General features: G+C 36.0%; 2 protein-coding genes across 3 annotated transcripts; both read left to right on the top strand.

Moving 5' to 3' along the window:
• Positions 1-3,559: 3,559 nt before the first annotated feature.
• Positions 3,560-6,939, top strand: LOC109100238 (transcription factor AP-2-delta-like). The gene is made up of 4 exons (XM_042735883.1): positions 3,560-3,715; positions 4,796-5,505; positions 5,712-5,841; positions 5,933-6,939. Exons 2-4 carry the CDS (start codon positions 4,866-4,868, stop codon positions 6,342-6,344), a joined length of 1,182 nt encoding a protein of 393 aa, XP_042591817.1. The 5' UTR covers positions 3,560-3,715; positions 4,796-4,865; the 3' UTR covers positions 6,345-6,939.
• Positions 6,940-7,446: 507 nt separating this feature from the next.
• LOC109100234 lies at positions 7,447-15,264 on the top strand. Of its 2 annotated transcripts, XM_042735884.1 has the most exons (7): positions 7,447-7,996; positions 8,069-8,173; positions 9,694-9,816; positions 10,091-10,216; positions 10,968-11,144; positions 14,984-15,016; positions 15,106-15,264. In XM_042735884.1, the coding sequence occupies exons 1-7, from the start codon at positions 7,951-7,953 to the stop codon at positions 15,153-15,155; spliced, it is 660 nt and encodes a 219-aa protein (XP_042591818.1). In that variant the 5' UTR covers positions 7,447-7,950; the 3' UTR covers positions 15,156-15,264. The 2 variants fall into 2 exon arrangements, with proteins under 2 accessions (XP_042591818.1, XP_018969270.1); XM_019113725.2 differs by lacking the exons at positions 14,984-15,016; positions 15,106-15,264 and having other exon boundaries at positions 7,450-7,996; positions 10,968-11,763.
• Positions 15,265-21,014: the final 5,750 nt, after the last annotated feature.

The raw sequence follows: 21,014 nt of genomic DNA, 5'->3' as shown, positions 1-21,014 counted from the left end.
GCCAGTCCCCACCCAGTTGGTATGGAAACAGATAAGAAAGAAGAAAGGAATCAGACTCTCTTTTTTCTTCTCCACATATTATTAACAGTTATTACAGTAATAGTTTTCGAAAATATTAACATTTGTTTACCCTTATGTTGTGTATTATGAAGACAAAAGATAATATGTCGAAGAATATTTTGCTAACAATGAAAGTGAATGGTGACCAGTGGATCTCGTGCACCAAAAAATTACAAGTATTAAAATAAAAGTGGGCCTTTAGACCCAAGTGCTATATTCCAGGTCATGCACATATATGTACATATTTTATTAAGTCTTATTTGTCATTTTTGAGGCTTAACTTGACAATTACAGGTCTCCATTTACTTTTATTGTGAAGGTCAAGAGCAGCATTAATATTTCCTTTTAAGTTCCGCAGAAAAAATAAAGTAATATTAGTTTGGAATAAGGATGAATGGTAAACTTTATGAGGTTCTTTTTGTTAACATTAACTATGAAAACACTCCTGAAGCATTTATTAAACTTAGTTTATATCTTAGTTAATAAACTATCAAAATAAAATGTTTTATCTGTTAATGTTACTTAATGGACCTGAGTTAACATGAACTGACAATGAACAAGTTGTAATTTTATTAAAGGGGTCATATTGTGTTGCTAAAAAGAACATTATTTTGTGTATTTGGTGTAATAAAATGTGTTTATGCAGTTTAAGGTAAAAAAAACAACAACATTATTTTCCACATACTGTACATTATTGTTTCTCCTCTATGCCTTGCCTTTCTGAAACGCATCGTTCTTTACAAAGCTCATCGGTCTGAAAAGCGAGGTGTACGCTCATTGGCCAGCTATCCAGTGTGTTGTGATTGGCTGAACACCTCAAGCGTGTGACAGAAATGCTATGCCCCTTACCATACTGTGATGCCGTCTCCCAGCACTACCAGACAAAACCAATAAAACCCATTACAAATGAGGCATTTGTTGCATCCAGTGGGGACATAATTACTGATTATAATGACTTTTACTGTCTTTTTACGCATTGTGTTGCATCGTACTGCGTAAACATAAAACCATGTCTGCATTTGTGATCGGAAAAACGACAAACAACAAGTGCTACTCTAAACTGCTCAAAACTCATGTTTGAATCATCAGTGGCAAATCCTTTAAATACGTAAACGTACTTACAGACTGTGATTCAGAAGTGCCGGCATTGTAGTCTTCCCTCCCAGGATCAGGAAACATTCCTCAAAAAAATGTGCTGCACACATCTGAATATTTTGGTTGAACTGTTCTGGAACAGTGTTGTAAATACAGCTTAACCACTGATTTCTAGTTGTGTCCTCTTTTGGAAGAGCAAACAAAGTATTTTCACTTTCACAACGAAACACGCAGCGTCTTCACAACATGGCGGCAACAACATTACTACAACGAGAATCAAAGGTGATGCCTTCTTTCTTTGTGTGAACATCTGGGCAGTGTTATGCAACTCTTCCCACATAGTGACGTAGACATGTGGGGGGCGTGGACGAGTCTAAACTTTTATTAAGAATATCTCTTTGGGTTTGAGATTTTAGTCTTTGCAACTTTAGGGATCTTATCTATTCACGATCAGCTTGTAACACTCCAAAGAGAAAGGAAAATTTGAAATCACATCATAAGACCCCTTTAACAAATGTTAACAAAGATTAAATACTGTATCTGCTCATTGACAGTTAAAGTGTTACTGGTTGAATAAATCGTGATAGCATTTTCATTTTCTGATGAACTATTCCTTACAGGCAATGAATACAAGTGACAAGTCACACCAAAGAGCAAAGCTTAAAGGTGAGATATTAGTGTTAGATATTTATATCAACTATCTGGCTTATTTAGACAGGTCTGAACTAATACGCCAGTTCTATTGCATCATGTTTTGGAGCTTTTTTGTATACATTATTAAACTCTGATATGTTTATTGTCAAATTTAGCATTCAGCATTTATAAATTTCATTTCAAATTTCCAACATGATACAGACTTCCTTATCCATTTAAATATTTAGAGTTGAATACTTAAACACTCAGACTTCCTGGCTTGTTCTATCCGTATCCCTCCCCAGAGTTTGGCAGTGGGACAACAGCAGAACGTTTAGCATTGGCTGCCGCAGGCACTCTGGATGCTGTTGTAAAATTGCGTTTGAAGTGGCGAATGCTGTCGAAGATGCGAGCAGCCTTATTGAGGCTTCTGTTAATGGAGGATCTCAACAACATTTGCTAATGTACCAAACATCAATCTTGTTTCACATTAAAGAAGTTTAGAATGAGAATGAAACTGATTTGCTCCATTAAGGCTTTGAAATTACCAGTTAAATATGCTTGAGATATATAGAAAGACAGACAGACAGACAGACAGACATATAGATAGATAGATAGATAGATAGATAGATAGATAGATAGATAGAGCAAATATATCACAAATGCCCATTCAGCTGCATTCATTTTTGCAGCTTATTCAAAATCTCTTTGCATTTACTCACAAGAGCACCACAGAGAGCCTTTGTCTGCTGATCAAAGAAAAAGAATAATCCACTCCTTTAAAATAAGCCAAAACATCGGTTTCAAAAATGCATACTAAATCTTTAATTTGATGCATGTAAAGCATGCAAGATTTATGGCTTTGGCATATAAAAAGACCATAAGTAATGAGTCCTGGCAGACCTTTGATTTATATGTCAATCTGACCTGACACATTGATGCAGAGGTTGCTGAAGAAGGAGATATTTGTGCTTTTCCAGCACATATTCCATCCGTCTCACCATCTCTGGTCCCTTTATGACTCCTTTGCTGACACTTCAATTGTGACCAATAGATAATGGGCAGATATATGAATTCTGTGTGTCAAGAGACAGCAACAAAAATGGTGAGACACCACCTCTCTTACCATGCAAGCATCTCTAAACAATTACTCTCATTAATAGCTCCCTGGTCTCCTCTTTCTGTCTGCCACTAGCAAGATTTTCAAGATAATGGGTTTGGCTTTAATAATAAGCACTTAAGACTAATTGTCCAACTAGCTGAAAACGCAAATAAACATTACAGCTTTGGGATGGGCAGCATCTAATGAGATCATTAGAGATGGTGAGTCGAAGCCTTTTAAGAAGAAATACCGCCATCTAGTGCACAAAATGCGTAGTGAACTACAAAAATAGCACATCCTGTGTCCAAGAATGGAGATTTTATAGTTTAATCTATCAAGAAAATAATAAGTGTTGATCAATATACTGTAGTGCAAAGAGGTCACCTATTATTTGGACATGAAAACTTTTTAACATGGCAAGGAAACAAATACTTAATTCATTGTATGTTTGACTTGATCTTATTTGATCGCTTCAATATAATAAACACAAGCCAAGTACTTGTAGATTGTTTTTGTCAATAATATTATGTTACAAACAGACAGACACCTGGAAGCTTTGTTCACGTCCTACCATTTTAAGCTCCGGACATTCCGCCTTTTCTACGCTGACGTAATATGACTGACACAGGCCTCACCGAATAAGCGCTTCCAGGGAGCATGATTGGCAGCGGCATTGACCAATGAGCGTTCGAGCTGCGGCAGCTATGGCGTCTGCTGATTTGCAACCCGCCGAAATAGGATCGGTGAAGAAGGAGACCTTCGATCGGTTCGCCATGGACTGTTCTAGGATCAGTAAGGTTTAAATACGACTCTAACCATAGAGCGGTAAGTAAGAATACTGTCAGAAACTTGTGTCTGATTCTAGGTTAGTGTTCGTAACCAGAACGGTCCGAATGAAACGGAGGTCTGGACGCTTTTGAGCACATAATTACGGTGGAATATCACGTTTCAAACATAATGGTGGCTTTGGCCTGTCCTGCTATTCATCAAAACAAGTAGATTATCTTTCCTCGCAAAGTCAGCTCTGACTTTTGCACTCGGTTTTAAGTGTATATACCTTCTCTATATGTGAAATAAACGAAACATTATATCACATACACAATCTTTGTCAAACGCAGGTGCTGCAACCCAGTTTTTAACGTTACTGGGGGGTTGTAATGCACAGAGTGTGTATACGAAACATGCACGCGCTCCAAACTTCAGCCGCCTCGCGTCGCGGTGACGCTGTCAAAAGACGCTGGCTCCTCTCCTACAGCAAGATTTTGTGGTCTTTATTTGGAATAAATAATGATAATGCTAAGCAAATTTTGCATAAATAAGAGAATTAAAGAAATATCCTACAAAATACCACGTAGGATTTGTCAAGTTTAGAATGTTCGGAAACAAGCTGAAAAAAAAATCATAAACTTTTTATCATAAATCATAAAAGTTTTTTTTTTTGTTGTTGTTGGTCTGGTGTGTATGTTAGAAATGTGTATTTTAAAGTGTCTTTTTTAATTTAAATAAAAAGAAAATAACATTAGGATATCAATATATTAAAGAAATTGGGTTTTTAAAAATTACTTTAATTTATACATGAATTGTGTGGTCAAACTAAAAGCATGTAGTGTTTTAAAAACTTTTTTGTCTGGCAGCTAATATTGTAAAAATGTGATAGATCTGGTTCATGTGGCGCACTGAATAAAAAAAACTTAGTATTGAGTCTTAATACTACAAAATTCAATAAATTTAGCCAAGTGTGGATTTAAAATATATAAATAAAATGAAATAAATAAAATAAATAATAATTTTTAAAACAAATTGTCAAAAATCTAAATTTACTATTTACTTTCCTAATATATGTTCTCCTCATAGATTAGAAAATTGCTTATATGTTTATCTAACTATACTTTTTTTTTTTTGTAGATACAGAGTTGTGTTAAAAAGCTGGTCATCGTTGGTCATCAACAAGCTGGTGCTTGTGAGAGGGAAAAAGATGGATCCGTCTGCAGGTATGCACATGTCTGCTGTTCCCCAGAACAATGAAGTGGTCCACGTCTCTGTCGGTAACCCCATTATAACCATGTATCAGCCTCAACCACAACCTCCAAACATTGCACAAATCATCACACAGCACGTGATACCTCAAGAAGTCTCCTGTCAGGCTATACCGCACACGATCCCATCGCACATCCAAATGCCAACCCACATCCAGACTCAGTCACACATCCAGCCCGCTCCACATCTGCAGACTCCACCGCAAGGCCACATGGAAGCACAGGCTCATATTCCGACCCAAGACCACGTATCAATACAAGGTCCATCAGAAGGCCAGAGTGCCGAGCCGTCTCAAGATGGTGCAGTGAACTCACTGCAAGTCCCTTTTGCAGAGGTAGCCTCCCTGCTGGACCCTAACATGAAGAGCTCAAAGGCTCGCAAATACCAGATCCATTACGACGAGGTGAAGAGGAGATTGGAACCACCTGAAAAGATGTCTCTCCGATCTCTGGCTGCCTATACAAGAGTGAGTCGAGGTCCGGCTAGTAAGAAAACACTGTTGGAGTCTCTAAATGTCTTTGGTCTGTCACCAAGCACCAATACAGCAGTGTCCAGTTCCTTTTCCAAACTAACCGAAGGTACGTCTGGAAAATATACTTGGAAAAAGTGAAAAATCAAATATCATTTAAAATAAAAAAAAAAACACAACCATAATTAGACCCCACTGACTCATTTTATGGGGGAAATCAGTTGATATATGCTTTAAAACACAACCAGAAATGAATTTAGTCAAGGTTAAAGCAAATTAATTCTACATAACTGCATGGATTTTCATTATCTTCAGGTGACACGGCTGCCCTTTGCAAAGACATGAAGGATTTTGCACTGCAATATGTCGATTATGAGAATATGGCGAAACAGCTGCTACCTGAAACAAACCAAGTGCAGCACTGGTCAAAAATCATCGAAACAAGGTAAATTATTAGTAGGCCTGTACAAAGAATAGTAAATGGTTCTGCTGTGATTCAAAAAGTAATTTTGGTTGCTTCTCTGTTTGTTAAACAGGAATTATCTAGAGGAGATGAGGAAGATTTTTAATGACCCTCTGAATACACGTTTGTTCGCCAATGTTACGCATGGCCTTGGTAACGGCATGATGGACGTGGCTCTCGATATCATAGATAACGTCATCGACCGACAAATCCGAATCCTCTCAGGGAACACCGACCCCAAACCTGAACCTCCGGTGAGAAGGATAAGGAAACGCAACCGCAAGCCCAAAGCCGCCACGGAAGACGGCAAACCTAAAGAAAAGGGCAAAAGGGGACGGAAGAAAGGGAAACAGATGCGGCTGGATTCTGTTGTTCCTGAGGTTCAACAGTCCTCGGAGATGGAGAGCAGCATGTTAACGCTAGTCTCTGTAGGATACGAAACCATTTCCAGTGGACTTAACCCCAACAATGCAGGTCTTGCGTAACATCACGTACCTGAAAGGTGCAGAGAGACACTGTGAATTCTGAGTGCAAAAAGTTTTTCATAGAAAATTTTAGTTTTATAAATGTTAGACTTCTCTCCTTCTCTCAAGACTGGCTATATTTTGTTTAGTTTTTTCTCACAATCTGGTCAGTCAAGAAAATATAATGTAGGTCTGAGAGGATGTTGGCAGAGATGTTTTGATTTAAACCAATCATGTATTGCCCTCAACCTTTTGTTTTGCCGTTTGTGGCAAAGAACAAGTGTACACAGACCATCTATGCTATTAACGTAGCATGCAAGCAATTTTTTTTTCAAGCACTATGTTGTATTCACAATATCAGTTAGTCTCATTTTAGAATTTTATCTCTGAAGGGTTCTTTGATTCTGTTGAACTTAATCTTACAAACTCCAAGCAATTTAGTTTGAGAATGAACATATCTTCTCTTGGACATTGTTTGATTTTTTTGGACTATTTATTTCCTTTTTCTGTTTGTGTCTGATATTTAGTGTATGTGAACGACTGTAGCCTGTACTCGGTAAGTTTTGCAGATTGCCCATTATGTGCTTGTATTAAAAGCTTCACCTTTTTTAAGCAATTTGTATATTTATTACATTTATATTGCTTGCAGAGCGCCCAAAGAATCCATTTTATTACGAGACTGAAATTTATGGAATGGATTTATCGTAATTACAATTGCATATAATTAGGGTTAGGGATTTAAGCAAACCCTTAACCCTGCGTATTCATTTTATGAGTTTTGCATATCTCACATTATTTGTGCTATGAGCCATAGATATCTGAAACTATGTGGGTTTTTTTTTTAATGTGGGTATCTTGTGATTTTCATTAAATTACAAAATATGGAATGAGGGACACAATCATCATAAAGAGACTTTTTATACGATCCAGTAAGTAACATGTCACAATATGTTTATAACCATTCAGAACAGCTTTGCAGCCAAATAACATCATATAAGCATTGTGGTGGCAACATTTAGTTGCTGTTATAATGAATCTAATTCCTTTCAAATATCAATAATAGCTAATTGGTTTGTTTTCAATTATGCTCACTTCAAATGCTTTGTAATCTTTTGTATTTTCACAAAAGATTTCCCCACAAAGCAGCTTTTCTGAATCCCTGGCGAGCATGCAGAGAAAATCCTCACCATGGAGTCAGATTTGTAGCTGAGCCAATGATATTGTTTGTCTGTTTGTTGTTTGATGTGGGCGTTCTGCAGTTCACAGTGTCACCTACAGGTGTCCTGTCCACTGTGAGGCTTTCATCAGACTGAGGATTTGGAGTGCATTAGTGTAGGTCTGAATCAGCGCAGGCCGTGGAGAGATAGGGATTGAGAGGAAGAAAATAAATGTGTGATGAGTGAGAGAGGGAGGAGACATACTGTACATACAACCTGGATAATAGTGGAAGGAAAACAGGCAGAGGACACAAAAAAGGACAATATTGCACAAATATATACTGATACAAAGCAAGACATGGAGTTGTGTGAGAATTCAGATCAGAAGCATAGTCTAGACTGCCGTGGTAATCCAGGACACAAGCAGTGCTGAGAACTAAAGACGTCATCACAACCTCACACACAGACATATGGACAAGATGGGGGCCAGTCGTCCACTACCTAATGCGCCCAAGGGTAAGTGACAACAGCCACAATGGAAAGACTGTCTGAAAGATGTACATTTTGATGTACATTTTCTATTCTCAGATTCACTAAGTGCTGCAATAGAGGCCATCAGTGTGAGCCCAGAACTTGTCGAGGAGGAACTAAAGCCATATTTGGACACAGTACTCAATGTTGCCATAGAAAGAAGTGAGTATTTCATGTTTTTGTTATATAATTTAAGATTTAGATTATTTGTTTGGGACTGGAGAAGTCAAGAGTGTTCATGTAGATATGCATAGAACTAGTTGAGTGCTTATGTAACAAAAACCAAGCCCTGAGCTTTATACAGGATGTTATATTTTTTGACATTTCTTAATATATTATGCCTTTAGAAAGTAGTTTCTTTAAAGTAAACTGAAACAGTTGTCAATTGGTATGAGCTTGCTTTAGCTAGTTAGATGCAGAATGTGTCCGCACTTTGAGTGAGTTCTGAAAGCTGCTTAGTGCGTATAGCTATTACACTTTGGCTATACCTGACCAAGGCTACTATCATAAGTTATTATGCGTCTCTCTGGGAAACTTGATTTTGCGTGGTCCATTGCAACATTCTAAGGTTGAATATCTTTGCATAACGAACTTTTTCATCCTAAGCAAATGGTTTCTTTCATACTTCATAACTATGCTGGTTTTGTCTCTTGATCCACTTTGCATTAAATATATTCTCACATAGTCAAATAATATAAACTTAAACCAATGTTTGATGTGTAAAAAGCAGGATAATGTATTATGTACTGAAATGATACAAGACCCTGTGAGGTTTATTTTGCAAAAATGAACAAGTGACTGCGTTATCCCCTACATATCACAAATCACCGAGCACAGGTGAGAAACCATAATTAATACATCAACAAGGATAGCTGGGAAAAGGATACACAACTCCTGTGGATTTGAAAACAGAGACGCTCTAATCCGCATTTGTCTCTGTGAGAGCCATTGAGTGACAGGTACGATTAGCCAGACTGCTCCTTTGTACACAAGCAACCAGGTGGCCAGCTGTGAGCGACCTCTGTAGTTTGTGGAAACATCATTTGTTAATCTGTGCATATGTTCACTAAGGACAACTGGATAAGAATGGTCTAGCTTGCATGATGTACACAATTTATCCAATTTGTTGTACTTTCAGAGGAATGGGATATATATTAATAACCGTTTAAAAGTCTGGGCTCAGTACAATTAAAAATTAATCAGTTTATTCTCCAAGGACACATTAAATTGATCAACAAAAAGCGAGTAAAGACATTTATAATTTTACCAAAAAAAAGTATTTAAAATAAATACTGTTCTTTTGAAGTTTGTATTCATCAATGAATCCTAGACAAATGTATCAGTTTCCACAAAAATATTTAGCAGCACAACTGTTTTCAACATAATAATAATAATAAGAAATTACTTTTTCTTAATAAGAAATCACATTTTCTTTCAGCATATTGGAAAGTTCATGTGCTGAAAATTCAACTTTGCCATTACAGAAATAATTCACATTTTAAAAAATGTTAAAGTAGAGAATGGTTATTAATTGCAATCATATTCCACAATATCATTGTTTTACTGTATTTTGTATAAAATAAAATGCAGACTTGGAGAGCATAAGACACTTCTTTTAAAAACATTGATACTGTACATATTACTCACCCCAAGCTTTGTGTAATGTGTTTTTCCTGTCCTAGAGAAAGGCATATCAGAGCAGGTGGTAGAAAGTGGGATTCTGCCTGTTCTGGCTCAGATTTTAAGAAGAAAGAGCACGCTCACTACTCACACTGCCAGACTGGTAGCTGAACTGGCCAGAGATGGTAAGAATAAATGTATAAATACATTATGCATGTGTTTGTTGGTGTAGCCCTGTGGTTAAGAATATGAGCTGGACTGTAACCGAAAGATTGAACTCAAGAGATGATCAATGAATGAGACAACATTAGCTCAGGTTGCTTGTGGGTTTGTTTCTCTAATAAGTTGCACTGGATAAACTGCAAATTTTGCAAATAATGGGAGCTTGATATCTAACTTAATACTCATACTCAAAGAGTATTGACTGATTATTGATTCTATAATTCCTTCTTTCTTTAGCTCCTGTGAGAGAGCAATGCTTTGAGACAGGCATTGTATCTGCCCTTGTGACCTTACTGCTTAGCCAAGACCAGGACCTTCTCCTTCACGTTAGCCAGGCCATCGCCAGGATTTGCTATGACAGCAGTGAGTGAAACTGAACTTTTACCCTGTTCTTCTAACCACAGGTCGTAATGGCGGTACTGATGTGAGTGGCATTAGTCATAGTTTGAGTAAGACTCAGATTTTTAATGACATTTGTAGCACCCAGTTTACCATAACAAAGGTATTAACCCCCAGTTGATCTGAATTGATCTGTTTCAGACACATTCTGAATCTGAGATGATGTGACTCAGATGTGTAGTTTCAGAAGATAATTAAAATTGTTTGAATCTGAAAGCTTTCGAGAATGCATCAGCTTGTCATTGGCAACAATAGTGTATTTGGATGCTTTCTGTATTGTGATTTTGCTGGAACAAGCAGCGTTCACGAGAAGTGGAGCGCGCAAAAGCTGTGTGTGAACATTGCCAGATAATATTTAACTGTAAATAGTTTAATGGCAGGATTTTGAGTGAAATGACCTTATCTGTTTCAGCAAACATCAAGAGAGATAACACAGTCATAGATTTTTAAAGAGATACTTTACCCAAAATTGAAAATTCTGTCATCAGTGTATTTATTTTTCTTTTTTTCATCCATCCAACAAAGCTGAAGGGGTTTCAGTGTTGTTTTTATTCTTCAAAATGAGGCATGATGACAGAATTTTCATTTTTGGGTCCAGTATCCCTCTGATAAATCACAGATTTTCAGGAAAAATAGGAAGCTAAGTAGAGTCTAGCAATCTGTATCTTGATGCTGACCCTTGACTTTGGGATTTAAGAGATTATTTCCTTGCCAGACTTGCAGCAGGAGCGATTCCTGAGGCTCGGAGCTGTCCCACGACTGGTGTCGGTTCTTCTCCAGTACCTTGAGAACGAGGCACTGCTGAGCTCTTGCCTTCTGGCCCTTTGTAACCTGGCCAACATGGGCGAAGAAGATGGCACCATGCTCTCCTGGGAGGAAGGGGCGTATTTCGGTGAGGGAGAGCGAATTTTCCGTGGCACCTCACGGTACTCTTTCGGCTTCTCTTCAGCTGTGACGGTGGTCAGGCTGAAACAGTGGACTAATGGCCATTACTCTGTGGCAGTAGAAGTGCTTCAAAGGTGCTCCACAATGCTGTGGGGTGCAAAAAACGGCCACCAGACTGAACACCGCTTACCAAACTTTGCCCACCTAGGCAGCTGCCCCAAATTGTATAAAGTTATCAAATGCTCAGTGAAGAACATACCGAGAAAGAGGAATCTGAGGGCTGCAGTGCTTCATACCCTCTTGTGAGGCTTCATCATAGTGCTTTTGGACTGAATGTCTGAGGTGGCCTAGACTGGTTATCTGGTATAAACCACGTCCCGATATTTAAGGAGCTCATTTCAGCCATTCATAATAAAGAATGGATCTGAAAGCATAGAATATAATTGCTCTCAGAGGGTACCAATCGAGAGCCAAAATCACAAGCCAGGTCACAAGACATGTTGTGTCCAAGCAGTTTAAGTCCTACAGATCTACGCTGGCTGTACATAGAACAGGTGGATGCTGAGCTGCAATCTGCTAGCCTTTCTGAACTCTGTGATTAGTCCATAAGAGGCCTTACAGTAGTGGATTATCCAGACCAAGTGTTCAGGGTCAGAGCAGCTACACGCACCCAGGTCACAATATGCAACCGTGTTGCAAAATGCACCAAGGGAAATAGATTAACAGGTGAGAATCGTGACTTACAGTATGTTTACAGTCTTTGGGTCCAAACACAGTCAATGTCAAAGCAGGCTTAACTAATGAACTACATTTAAGCAGTATTACACATAATTGGGTTTTAAATTTCATTCTGGATTGATAACTGCAAAAAGTTGATGTCCATGAATAATCATGTAGTAAACCCCTGCTAAACTGGCCTATGCCCATAGGCCCAGAAGGGGTGGGGGATTTCACACTGTGTGCAGTGTTCCCACAGACATGAAAAATGTGGGACTATTAAGAGAGTATTAATATTGTGTGACTAGATCTTGCTTTCGTGTAGAGTAAAACTTGCTACACTACTGTTCAAAAGTTAGGGGTCTGTAAGTGTTTTATTGTTGAATTTTCTCTTTTATGCACCAAGGCCTCATACGTACAGTATTTGATCAAAACTAGAGTAAAATTATGAAATATTATTACAATTTAAAATAACTGTTTCTAATTTAATATATTTTCAAAAGTAATTTATTCTATTGATGGCAAAGCTGAATTTATATCCATTACTCCAGTCTTATATGTCACATGATCCTTCAGAAATCATTCTAATATGCTGATATGGTGCTCAAGAAACAATTGAGGATTATTTGATAAATAGAAAGTTTAAAAGAACAGCAATTATTTAAAATAGACTTTTTGTAACATTATATAATGTATATATTTTTACTGTCCATTTTGATCAATTTAATGCTTATTATTATTTTAAACTTTACTGATCCCAAACTTTTGAATGGTAGTGTGTCATCATTCTTTTCAATACATCAATCAAACCAGTTCACAAATTGGTCTGAATTTGGTCTGATTCAGTATCAATCTCTGTGACCCTACATAGGAAAAGAGGATTGAAGAATGGATGGATGGATGGATGCAAATCAATCTGAATCCAAATGAAACAAAAATCTTATCCATTATTCATAAACAAATGGAATGTAAATGTAAAATGTGTTGGTTAAAAGTGTGAGAACCCTATGGTACAACTGGACTGTATTTGTACCTCCTGCATCAAGTCACACAGTTGTTCTGATGGGCTTTAAGGAGCAAACTGTTACTTAAAATAATGTAATTAAACACAAAGTTCATTCACCAAATGTATGCTATCAATAAACCTTTTCTTTTGACTTTGTTTAATTCCATTTGATTTTCTGACATAAGTCTTGTACTGAAAAAAAAAGCACTTCCACCTTAAAGATAAGAAAAAAGGCCATTGTTTTCAAAGAGAGGAGGGAGGTGGCATTGAGTTCGTAGCATGTTGTTTATTGAGGGCCCTGTACTGTGTCAGCGGATCCCAGCGGGTGCCATTGCCTGACCAGCTCCTGTGGTTTGCTGACCATGTTGTTCCAGTGTTCCAGCTCTCTGCCCCTCGCATACATGAACAGCCCAATGACCACAATGCCCAACAACAATTCCAGTAAAGACCAAATATAGTGACTGTGTACCGATACATAGGTATATTATAATGGTGCCTTTAAAATAACTGTTATGTCTAAGACCACTGGTGAATGGGGAATGAAGCGGTATATTTCTATTATATTTTTAAAAGAATTTCTAATTACATATGTGACCCTGGACCACAAAACCAGTACCACATGTATATAGCAATAGCCAACAATAAATTGTATGAGTCCAAATTATTAATTTTTCTTTAATGCCAAAAATCATTAGGATATTAAGTAAAAATCATGTTTCATGAAGATACTTAGTAAATTTCCTACCGCAAATTTATCAAAACGTAAATTTTGATTAGTAATATGCTTTATTAGGAACTTTATTTGGACAACTTTAAAGAATATTTAGATTTTTTTTTTTTTTTTTTTGCACCCTCAGATTCCAAATTTTCAAATAGTTGTATCTCCCCCAAATATGTCCTATCCTAACAAACCATAAATCAATGGAAAGCTTTTTTATTCAGCTTTCAGATGATGTATAAATCTCAATTTCAAAAAATTTATGACTGGTTTTGTGGTCCATGGTCACATATTATAATATAAGTATAAAAATTTGATTTAAATTGAGTTTAATTGAAAAATTACCATGATCAGCATATCAATTTAATTAGTGACCTAGAAATAGTGCAGAATCTTTAATATGTGTTATTCATGTTTGTTTGAAATATTTCAGAAATTGTGTACTTTTTTTTTTTTTTTGTAACCAATCAGCCAGTTGTGATCAATTAAATTTGGGTATGGTATTATTATTATTATTATTAATAGGGTTTAGTATTATTTACATGATATCATAGTTTTTATTAATATTTTGACAACTATTTTTTTTATATTTTAATTTTAGTTTAATTTTGTTGTATGTGTTTATCATTTTTTTAGTAGTTTTTGTTTTTTCTAAATATTACTATTTACATTTAATTTATTTGTATTCAAGTTTCAGTTACAGCTCAGTTTTTGTTTTTCAGTTAGTAATTGTAGTGCAAATTGAAATTAAATCTCTTAGTTACCTAGGCAACATTTCTTATTTTCATTTAATGTAAGTTTTTCCATCTAATTATATTTTATTTCAATTAATAAAGGTGTTTTTAATAGTATTAGTTAATGCTAATAATCTTGTTTTTTTAAAACACTTTCATTTTGGTTTCCTCTAATATTTTTAATTTAACATAATACTTTGTTGTCTTATATTATTTCTTGGAAATGACTGATTGACACTCTGTGCTGGGCTGCTGGAGCTGTAGGGTCAGACAGGCCGTGTCCAGCTGTATGGGGAGGAAGGTAAGCCTCTCATTAAAGGATGGATTATTTCCTTTCGCTACAGTGGTCTACATCAACCCAAACCTCGCACTTGTAGAACAACCGTGAGGTGGTGTAGAGACTAAATTCAATTCAAACACGCACTTGTAGAACAACCGTGAGATGGTGTAGAGACTGATTGTAGTTCAAAGACACCTGGATGTCACCGTTTTTTGAAAGGGGCTACAACAGCAGTAAAAAGAACACATTAGTACAGCACTCTTTCCCCAAAATTTGATTAAAGGGATTAATTACCCTAAAATTAAAATGAAGGGGTTTTTTTACCCTCATGTCATTTAAAACCTGAATGATTTTCTTTCTTCTGTTAAAATTTTTATTTTGTGATCCACAGAAGAAATTCACACAGGTATGGAAAGACATGAAGGTGAGTAAATGATGACAGAATTTTAATATCTCTGTAAGTTATTCCTTTAATATTAAAGTGTCATATACTTGATTACTTTCACTGTCCAGATCCCTCGACTGCACTTTGCCTGCCGTGTCCTTCAGTTCAGAAAGGCTGAGTGGGATCAGGAATCACCCTAAATCTATAATGACACATAATACATCTATAATGTTACAAAACAGTTCAAATAAATGCTTTTTTTTCTGAAATAAATGTATTGCTTTTTCCCCAAAAAATATTAAGATTAAATTTCAGCACTATTGCAGATTGTTTTATTCATTTTATTGTTATATGTTATTTATTTATTTATTTAAGGTTTAGTATTTTTGTGATTGTCACTTTTATTATTATTTTTTTAAACATGTCTATAAAGTTTTTTTTTTTTAATGATTTTAGTTCTAGTTAACAATAATAACCTTGTTGAGCAACAAATTAGAATATTAGAAAGATTTCTGAAAGATCATGTGACACTGAAGACTGGAGTAATGATGCTGAAAATTCAACTTTGCCATCAGAGAAATAAATAACATTTTAAAATATATTTAAATAGACACCATGAATTTTAAATTGTAATAATATTTCACAGTATCACTGTTTTGCCGTATTTATACAGATAAATGCAGTTTTGTTGAGAATAAGAGACATTAAATAACATTTCATACACATTAAATAATCAGCAGCTTGTTTATCAGCTTGTCACAGACTTGTATGGAACCCAGAATATGCTCAGAGGAATGACTCAGGAAACCTGCTTGCAATGGCCAGTAGATGGAGACGTCAACTATGAAATTTCTACTCTAATTCCAAAACGTTTCTCCATTATTTAAAACAAAAATGTTTTTGAAAATAAATTCACAAACAAATCAAGAAACATTAGTTACAGTAAATGCACTTGTGTTTCCATATAATGAGGAAGATTGATGATGTACCCACATACAGAGAGATGAGGACTGCCAATGTTTATCAGGAGAGACTCTTTACCTGAAACACAAAGGTGTCATTGAACTGCGGATGACTAGCTTTCCGTCATGTTTTGGCTTGACGGTGTCACACTGCAGTTTTGCCAGTGTGACATTACCCTGGCACTGAGCGGGCAGGTTAGCAGCATGGAGCAGAGACACCACCAGCTGTTCTCTCTCCTGCTGATACACAGAGCGAACCACAGGCGAACAGCTGTACCGCTGGGAAGGGCCCATTCACTGGGTTCCTCTGGAAGCGGGTACAGGTCTGGTCTTATGCTGCCCAGCGGGAACCAACCTCAAGAACCACATAGAGCAGAATGAGAAACAGACAGTCAAAACATTCTCCTTATACTTTCTTTGTATCATTGTTTGTGATACCTAATGCCTATATTGCAGTCCTGAGTCTAACATACTCCCTGCTGTCAGAGACCCTTGCTGGGTGTGCAGATCTGGATGGAGCTCCCATTCCTCAGTTTCTTCTTTCCTCTTGTATAGTTGAGGTGTTCTCTCGAATCAAGGAGGCACAAAGAAAGGAACACTATGGGGTTCTGAGCTGTGAAAATGCAAAGATAAGAATGGGTAGATGCACTTCAATCCATATTTCATAGGGAATGCTATAAGAGAGATCAGTGCCAGCATAATAAGTAAATAAATAATATTATGTTAATTTCTATTATATTAATATTTATTTTATTTTGGATTCTTATATTATTTATTTACTTATTATGCTTATTAATTAATAATAATAAAAAAAATATTAATTATACACACATTTTATAATGTGTATTTTATAACTTCAAATAAATATATTAATAAAAACAAATAAAGAAATACAAATAAACACAATAAGTAAATAAGTCTATAATAAATAATTTTTTATACTTTTTCATTGTATTATTTATTTACTTATTATTGTAAATTAATAACTTTTATTTATTAATAAAAATTTAATAACTAAATAAAAATAAACAATTAAAATAATAATTATTTATTAATAGACATTTAATTAGGAAATAAAAATAAATAATGTAAAAATTCACATTTTAATAAAGTAAAATGTGTGACATATAGCGCTAATCTCTCTAATACCATGAAGGATTGACAAAAAAAAAAAAACTACTAGAGAAAATGTCTTTGTGCTCACAAAATGTTATTAGTCCTTGTGACAACTAGTCCCAGGCGCCCTTTACTTCTAAAAAAGCCCCAAAGCTTGAATAGGATGTATTTATTCAATTTAGTTCACCTTACATTGCAATGATACTGTATACAGCTTGTATTCTTGCTATTTCTAGACAAGCAACAACTGTTATTTACCCATAGCTGCTGCTCTGTGATGTCTGAAGCACTGGAGTGGTGCATCGTGGGATTGTGGGGGTGGTAGGTATCAGTCCCCTGTAGAGCATTTGATTTCGTCTCTTCCTCCACAGTAGATACACTGATAGGCCAAACAGCAACAGGAACAGAAATGCTGCAGACAGTCCACATGCCAGTGCTACAAGTGGATCTAAAGGCACAGTCACCCTTCCCTCTCACTCAGTGTATCATACAACCGAGAACATGGCTTTGCATTAACTAAACCTGCTGTGTGACACCATTGGACAGTCTCTTTCTCTCATGCCTTTTAAATAAATGTGTCAAGTGTCTTGTGTCAACACGCTTTAGTGGAGACCTGCATGCAAGAGGTGGAGCACATTGCATTTTGCTACTCAAGAAACACTGTATTTCTATCTAGAGCAACAACCTGTTTTATACTTTACTGTAGGGGATTTACTGCAGCCACCTGGAGGGTGAACCAGAACTTCCTAACAGGTATTGTATTCATTTAATACAGCTCATAATTTAGAAAGTAAGAGTGAAATTTACATAAATCTTGAATATTATATTTTATATAATAATATACTAAATACTATATTATAGTATCTCTTTAAGACTTGCTGTGCTTAGACAAGGATTTAAAAAAAGGATCTGTACACTAATTAAATGTAAGCAAACAAGCTTAATGTTATAGTGTTATTTTATGAAAAAAATAAGGATTATTTATATATAGTTTTCTGATATTGTGAAAAATATGTCATTTTAACATATTTATTATATTTAAAAAAATCTGAAAATAATTCTATAATGTTAAGCTTGTTTGCTTACTTTTACATTTAATTAGTATATAGATCCATGTTTAAATATGAGGTAGTTCACTCAAAAAATAAAACTCTGTCACCATTTACTCATGCTCATGTCATTCCAAATCTGTATAACTTCCTTTTTTGTTTGAAACATTAAAAGATGATATTTTGACTATTGTCCATACAGTGGTCAGTGGGCTCTGGTGTTGTTTTGGACCCCACTGACTTTCATTTTAGGATAGATCCATTCTTTAAAATATCTACTTTTGTGCTAAAATAGTTACAGAATTTTCATTTTTGGGTGAACTGTCCCTTTAAATAAGCTTTTGACATTCACAGTTGTTTCTCAGATAGTAACTACTGGTATCCATAAGCTAAAAGGGAGAGCTTGTATACATGCATTTAAGCAGCATACTCTCAGAATTGTACATTTTAATGGCACTTTGCCTCACTGGTCAATAATTGTTCAATTGTACATGAAGATTATTAGTGTACAGGGGTCAACCATCTGCTCAGCAGTCTATTAGCATATCACATTAGCAATGACAGCACTAGACCCTCATGTCTGGTAAAGTAAGTTTCGGTGCAACTAACATACATAGCATGTAAGAACATGTCTAGAGCAACTTACATTAAGTCATATAAGATGATCAAATATTTGCAGCCTGGTAAAACAAACAATGTCATGTTTGTCTTAAAGATCCACTATCACATAGTAATATATCTGTGTAAAATAGGTCTCAAGTATAGTTTGTAACAGTTTCTAATAATCTTCTACTCACCAGCCATGGATGGCCACAGTCTGTTTAACTCCTAACTGAATAAAGTCTCTCTTTCTCCCAGGTAGAGTAAGTGTGAATCACCGGTTTCTCATTTTGCCTAGAGGCTCAATCTCATAGGCGCTCTTCCTGATGTCTCACTGAGAGTAAGCTTTGTCTTCTGATAGCCTGGTCACCCTACGGCGGGGTACTACAGTCCCCCTGAGGCTTCCCAGGACAGTTAATCAACACCGAACACTGGCTTAAGCAGGTGAGGGATATGAGCTCTGCCACTTGCAGTATTTATTTCCAAACAGACACAAAACCTTGATGCAGTCCAGCAGTGAGCATACAAACTGTGACTATTTACAGGCAATTAGCAAGCTAAAATGACTTCCAAATAAAAGTGGCAATTGCTGAAAGCTATTCTGAAATATTTAATTGAACAATGTATGTGACTTCTGTAATATGATCTGTAATATGATTTGATCAGTGAATCAGCCAACACAGGGCTCATAGACTGTTATGGTGAATGTTATGGTGTCTGCAACTGCCTAGTTTGCATTCACTAAGCGTTAATAAATAACTCTTGAAGAACAAGGTAAGTTCATCAAGGTTGCAAACAAGCAACACATCTGCTGTTCCCACAATACCTCTAAATGTGGTTAACTTGCATGGGGTTTCAAGACATTTGATTGCAATAAAAACAATTATTTACTCTAAACTGGGGGGCCCAAACTCGATCCTGGAGGGCCGGTGCCCTGCAGAGTTTAGATCCATCCCCAAATAGACACACCTGAACCAGCTAATCAAGCTCTTACTAGGCATACTAGAAACCTCCAGGCAGGTGTGTTGAGACAGGCTGGAGCTAAACCCTGCAGGACATCGGCCCTCCAGGACCGAGTTTGGGCACCCCTGCTCTAAACTCATCTCAGATACTATATGAAGTAGCAGAAACCTAACTGAATTGAGTAAGGTCCAATAAAATTTGATGTGTCAAAGTAATTAATGTTGGATCTTGGCTGGCAAGAGCTAGCTAGCAACAGTGCATGATAGCACCTTAATATCTAGTTCTATGCAAAGCATGCTGGGAACCCTGTCCAGTTTCAGACTACGTCAACAAAAATGTTAATGTAGTCTCAAAACAATGGATTTATTAAGCTGTATTTTAGAAAAAATGTTTACGAATTATGCCCAACTAATTTTCAGTAAACTGAAAAGGCAGCAAAAAACTTTTTATATATATTAGACCATATGTGACCATGGACCACAAAACCAGTCATAAGGGTCAATTTTTCAAAAGTGAGATGTATACATCATCTGAAATTTGAATAAATAAGTTTTCCATTGATGTATGGTTTGTTAGAATAGGACAATATTTGGCTGAAATCTGAAATCTGAGGGTGCAAAAGAATAAAAATATTGAGAAAATCGCCTTTAAAGTTGTAAAAATGAAGTTCTTAGCAATGCATATTACTAATCAAAAATTAAGTTTTAATATATTTACAGTGGAAAATTTACAAAATATCTTCATGGAACATGATCTTTACTTAATATCCTAATGATTTTTGGCATAAAAGAAAAATCAATCATTTAGATCCATACAGTGTATTTTTGGCTATTGCTACAAATATACCCCAGCGACTTAAGAATGGTTTTGTGGTCCAGGGTCACATATATAGTATGCATAATATTTCCAGTATTATATTTAATAATAAAACACATTTTTCTTTAAGCAATCATCTTATATCATGCACTGAAAATGAACAATTTAAAGGCATAGTTAACCCCAAAATTTTGTCATAATTGACCCTTCACAAAAACCCTCCCCCTTACTGTTAATGGCAATATACCAACAAGACAGAGCAGGTTACTTTTGGTATGAAACAATGATTTAAATTTTGTCATTTTTTTAAAGAAATTCAAACAATAAATCCATTTTGTGGCTCTGTGTCGTGACAGATCGCGGTAGTGCCTCAGTTCAAGCGGCATGTGAACCGATCATCTCTTCCTCTTTACTAGTTATAGCATGAAATAAGCATGAATGAACATCAGTAGGTATCTTGTTTCAACCACGGAAAGACATCAATACACACCATTCTTCAAGTACAAGTCCATCAACGTTAATCTCGTTAAT

This window comes from Cyprinus carpio, chromosome B12 (genome assembly GCF_018340385.1).
Source record: "Cyprinus carpio isolate SPL01 chromosome B12, ASM1834038v1, whole genome shotgun sequence".
Classification (NCBI taxonomy): Eukaryota; Metazoa; Chordata; class Actinopteri; order Cypriniformes; family Cyprinidae; genus Cyprinus; species Cyprinus carpio.
This window is presented reverse-complemented; position numbering and strand designations above follow the sequence as displayed.

Coding starts and splice junctions, on each gene's coding strand:
- LOC109100234 (XM_019113725.2), top strand. CDS start 7,951: ATGGACAAGATGGGGGCCAGTCGTCCACTACCTAATGCGCCCAAGG. Junction 7,997..8,068: donor ACTACCTAATGCGCCCAAGG/GTAAGTGACAAC, acceptor TTCTATTCTCAG/ATTCACTAAGTGCTGCAATA. Junction 8,174..9,693: donor CAATGTTGCCATAGAAAGAA/GTGAGTATTTCA, acceptor TTCCTGTCCTAG/AGAAAGGCATATCAGAGCAG.
- LOC109100238 (XM_042735883.1), top strand. CDS start 4,866: ATGGATCCGTCTGCAGGTATGCACATGTCTGCTGTTCCCCAGAACAAT. Junction 5,506..5,711: donor CTTTTCCAAACTAACCGAAG/GTACGTCTGGAA, acceptor CATTATCTTCAG/GTGACACGGCTGCCCTTTGC. Junction 5,842..5,932: donor TCAAAAATCATCGAAACAAG/GTAAATTATTAG, acceptor TTTGTTAAACAG/GAATTATCTAGAGGAGATGA.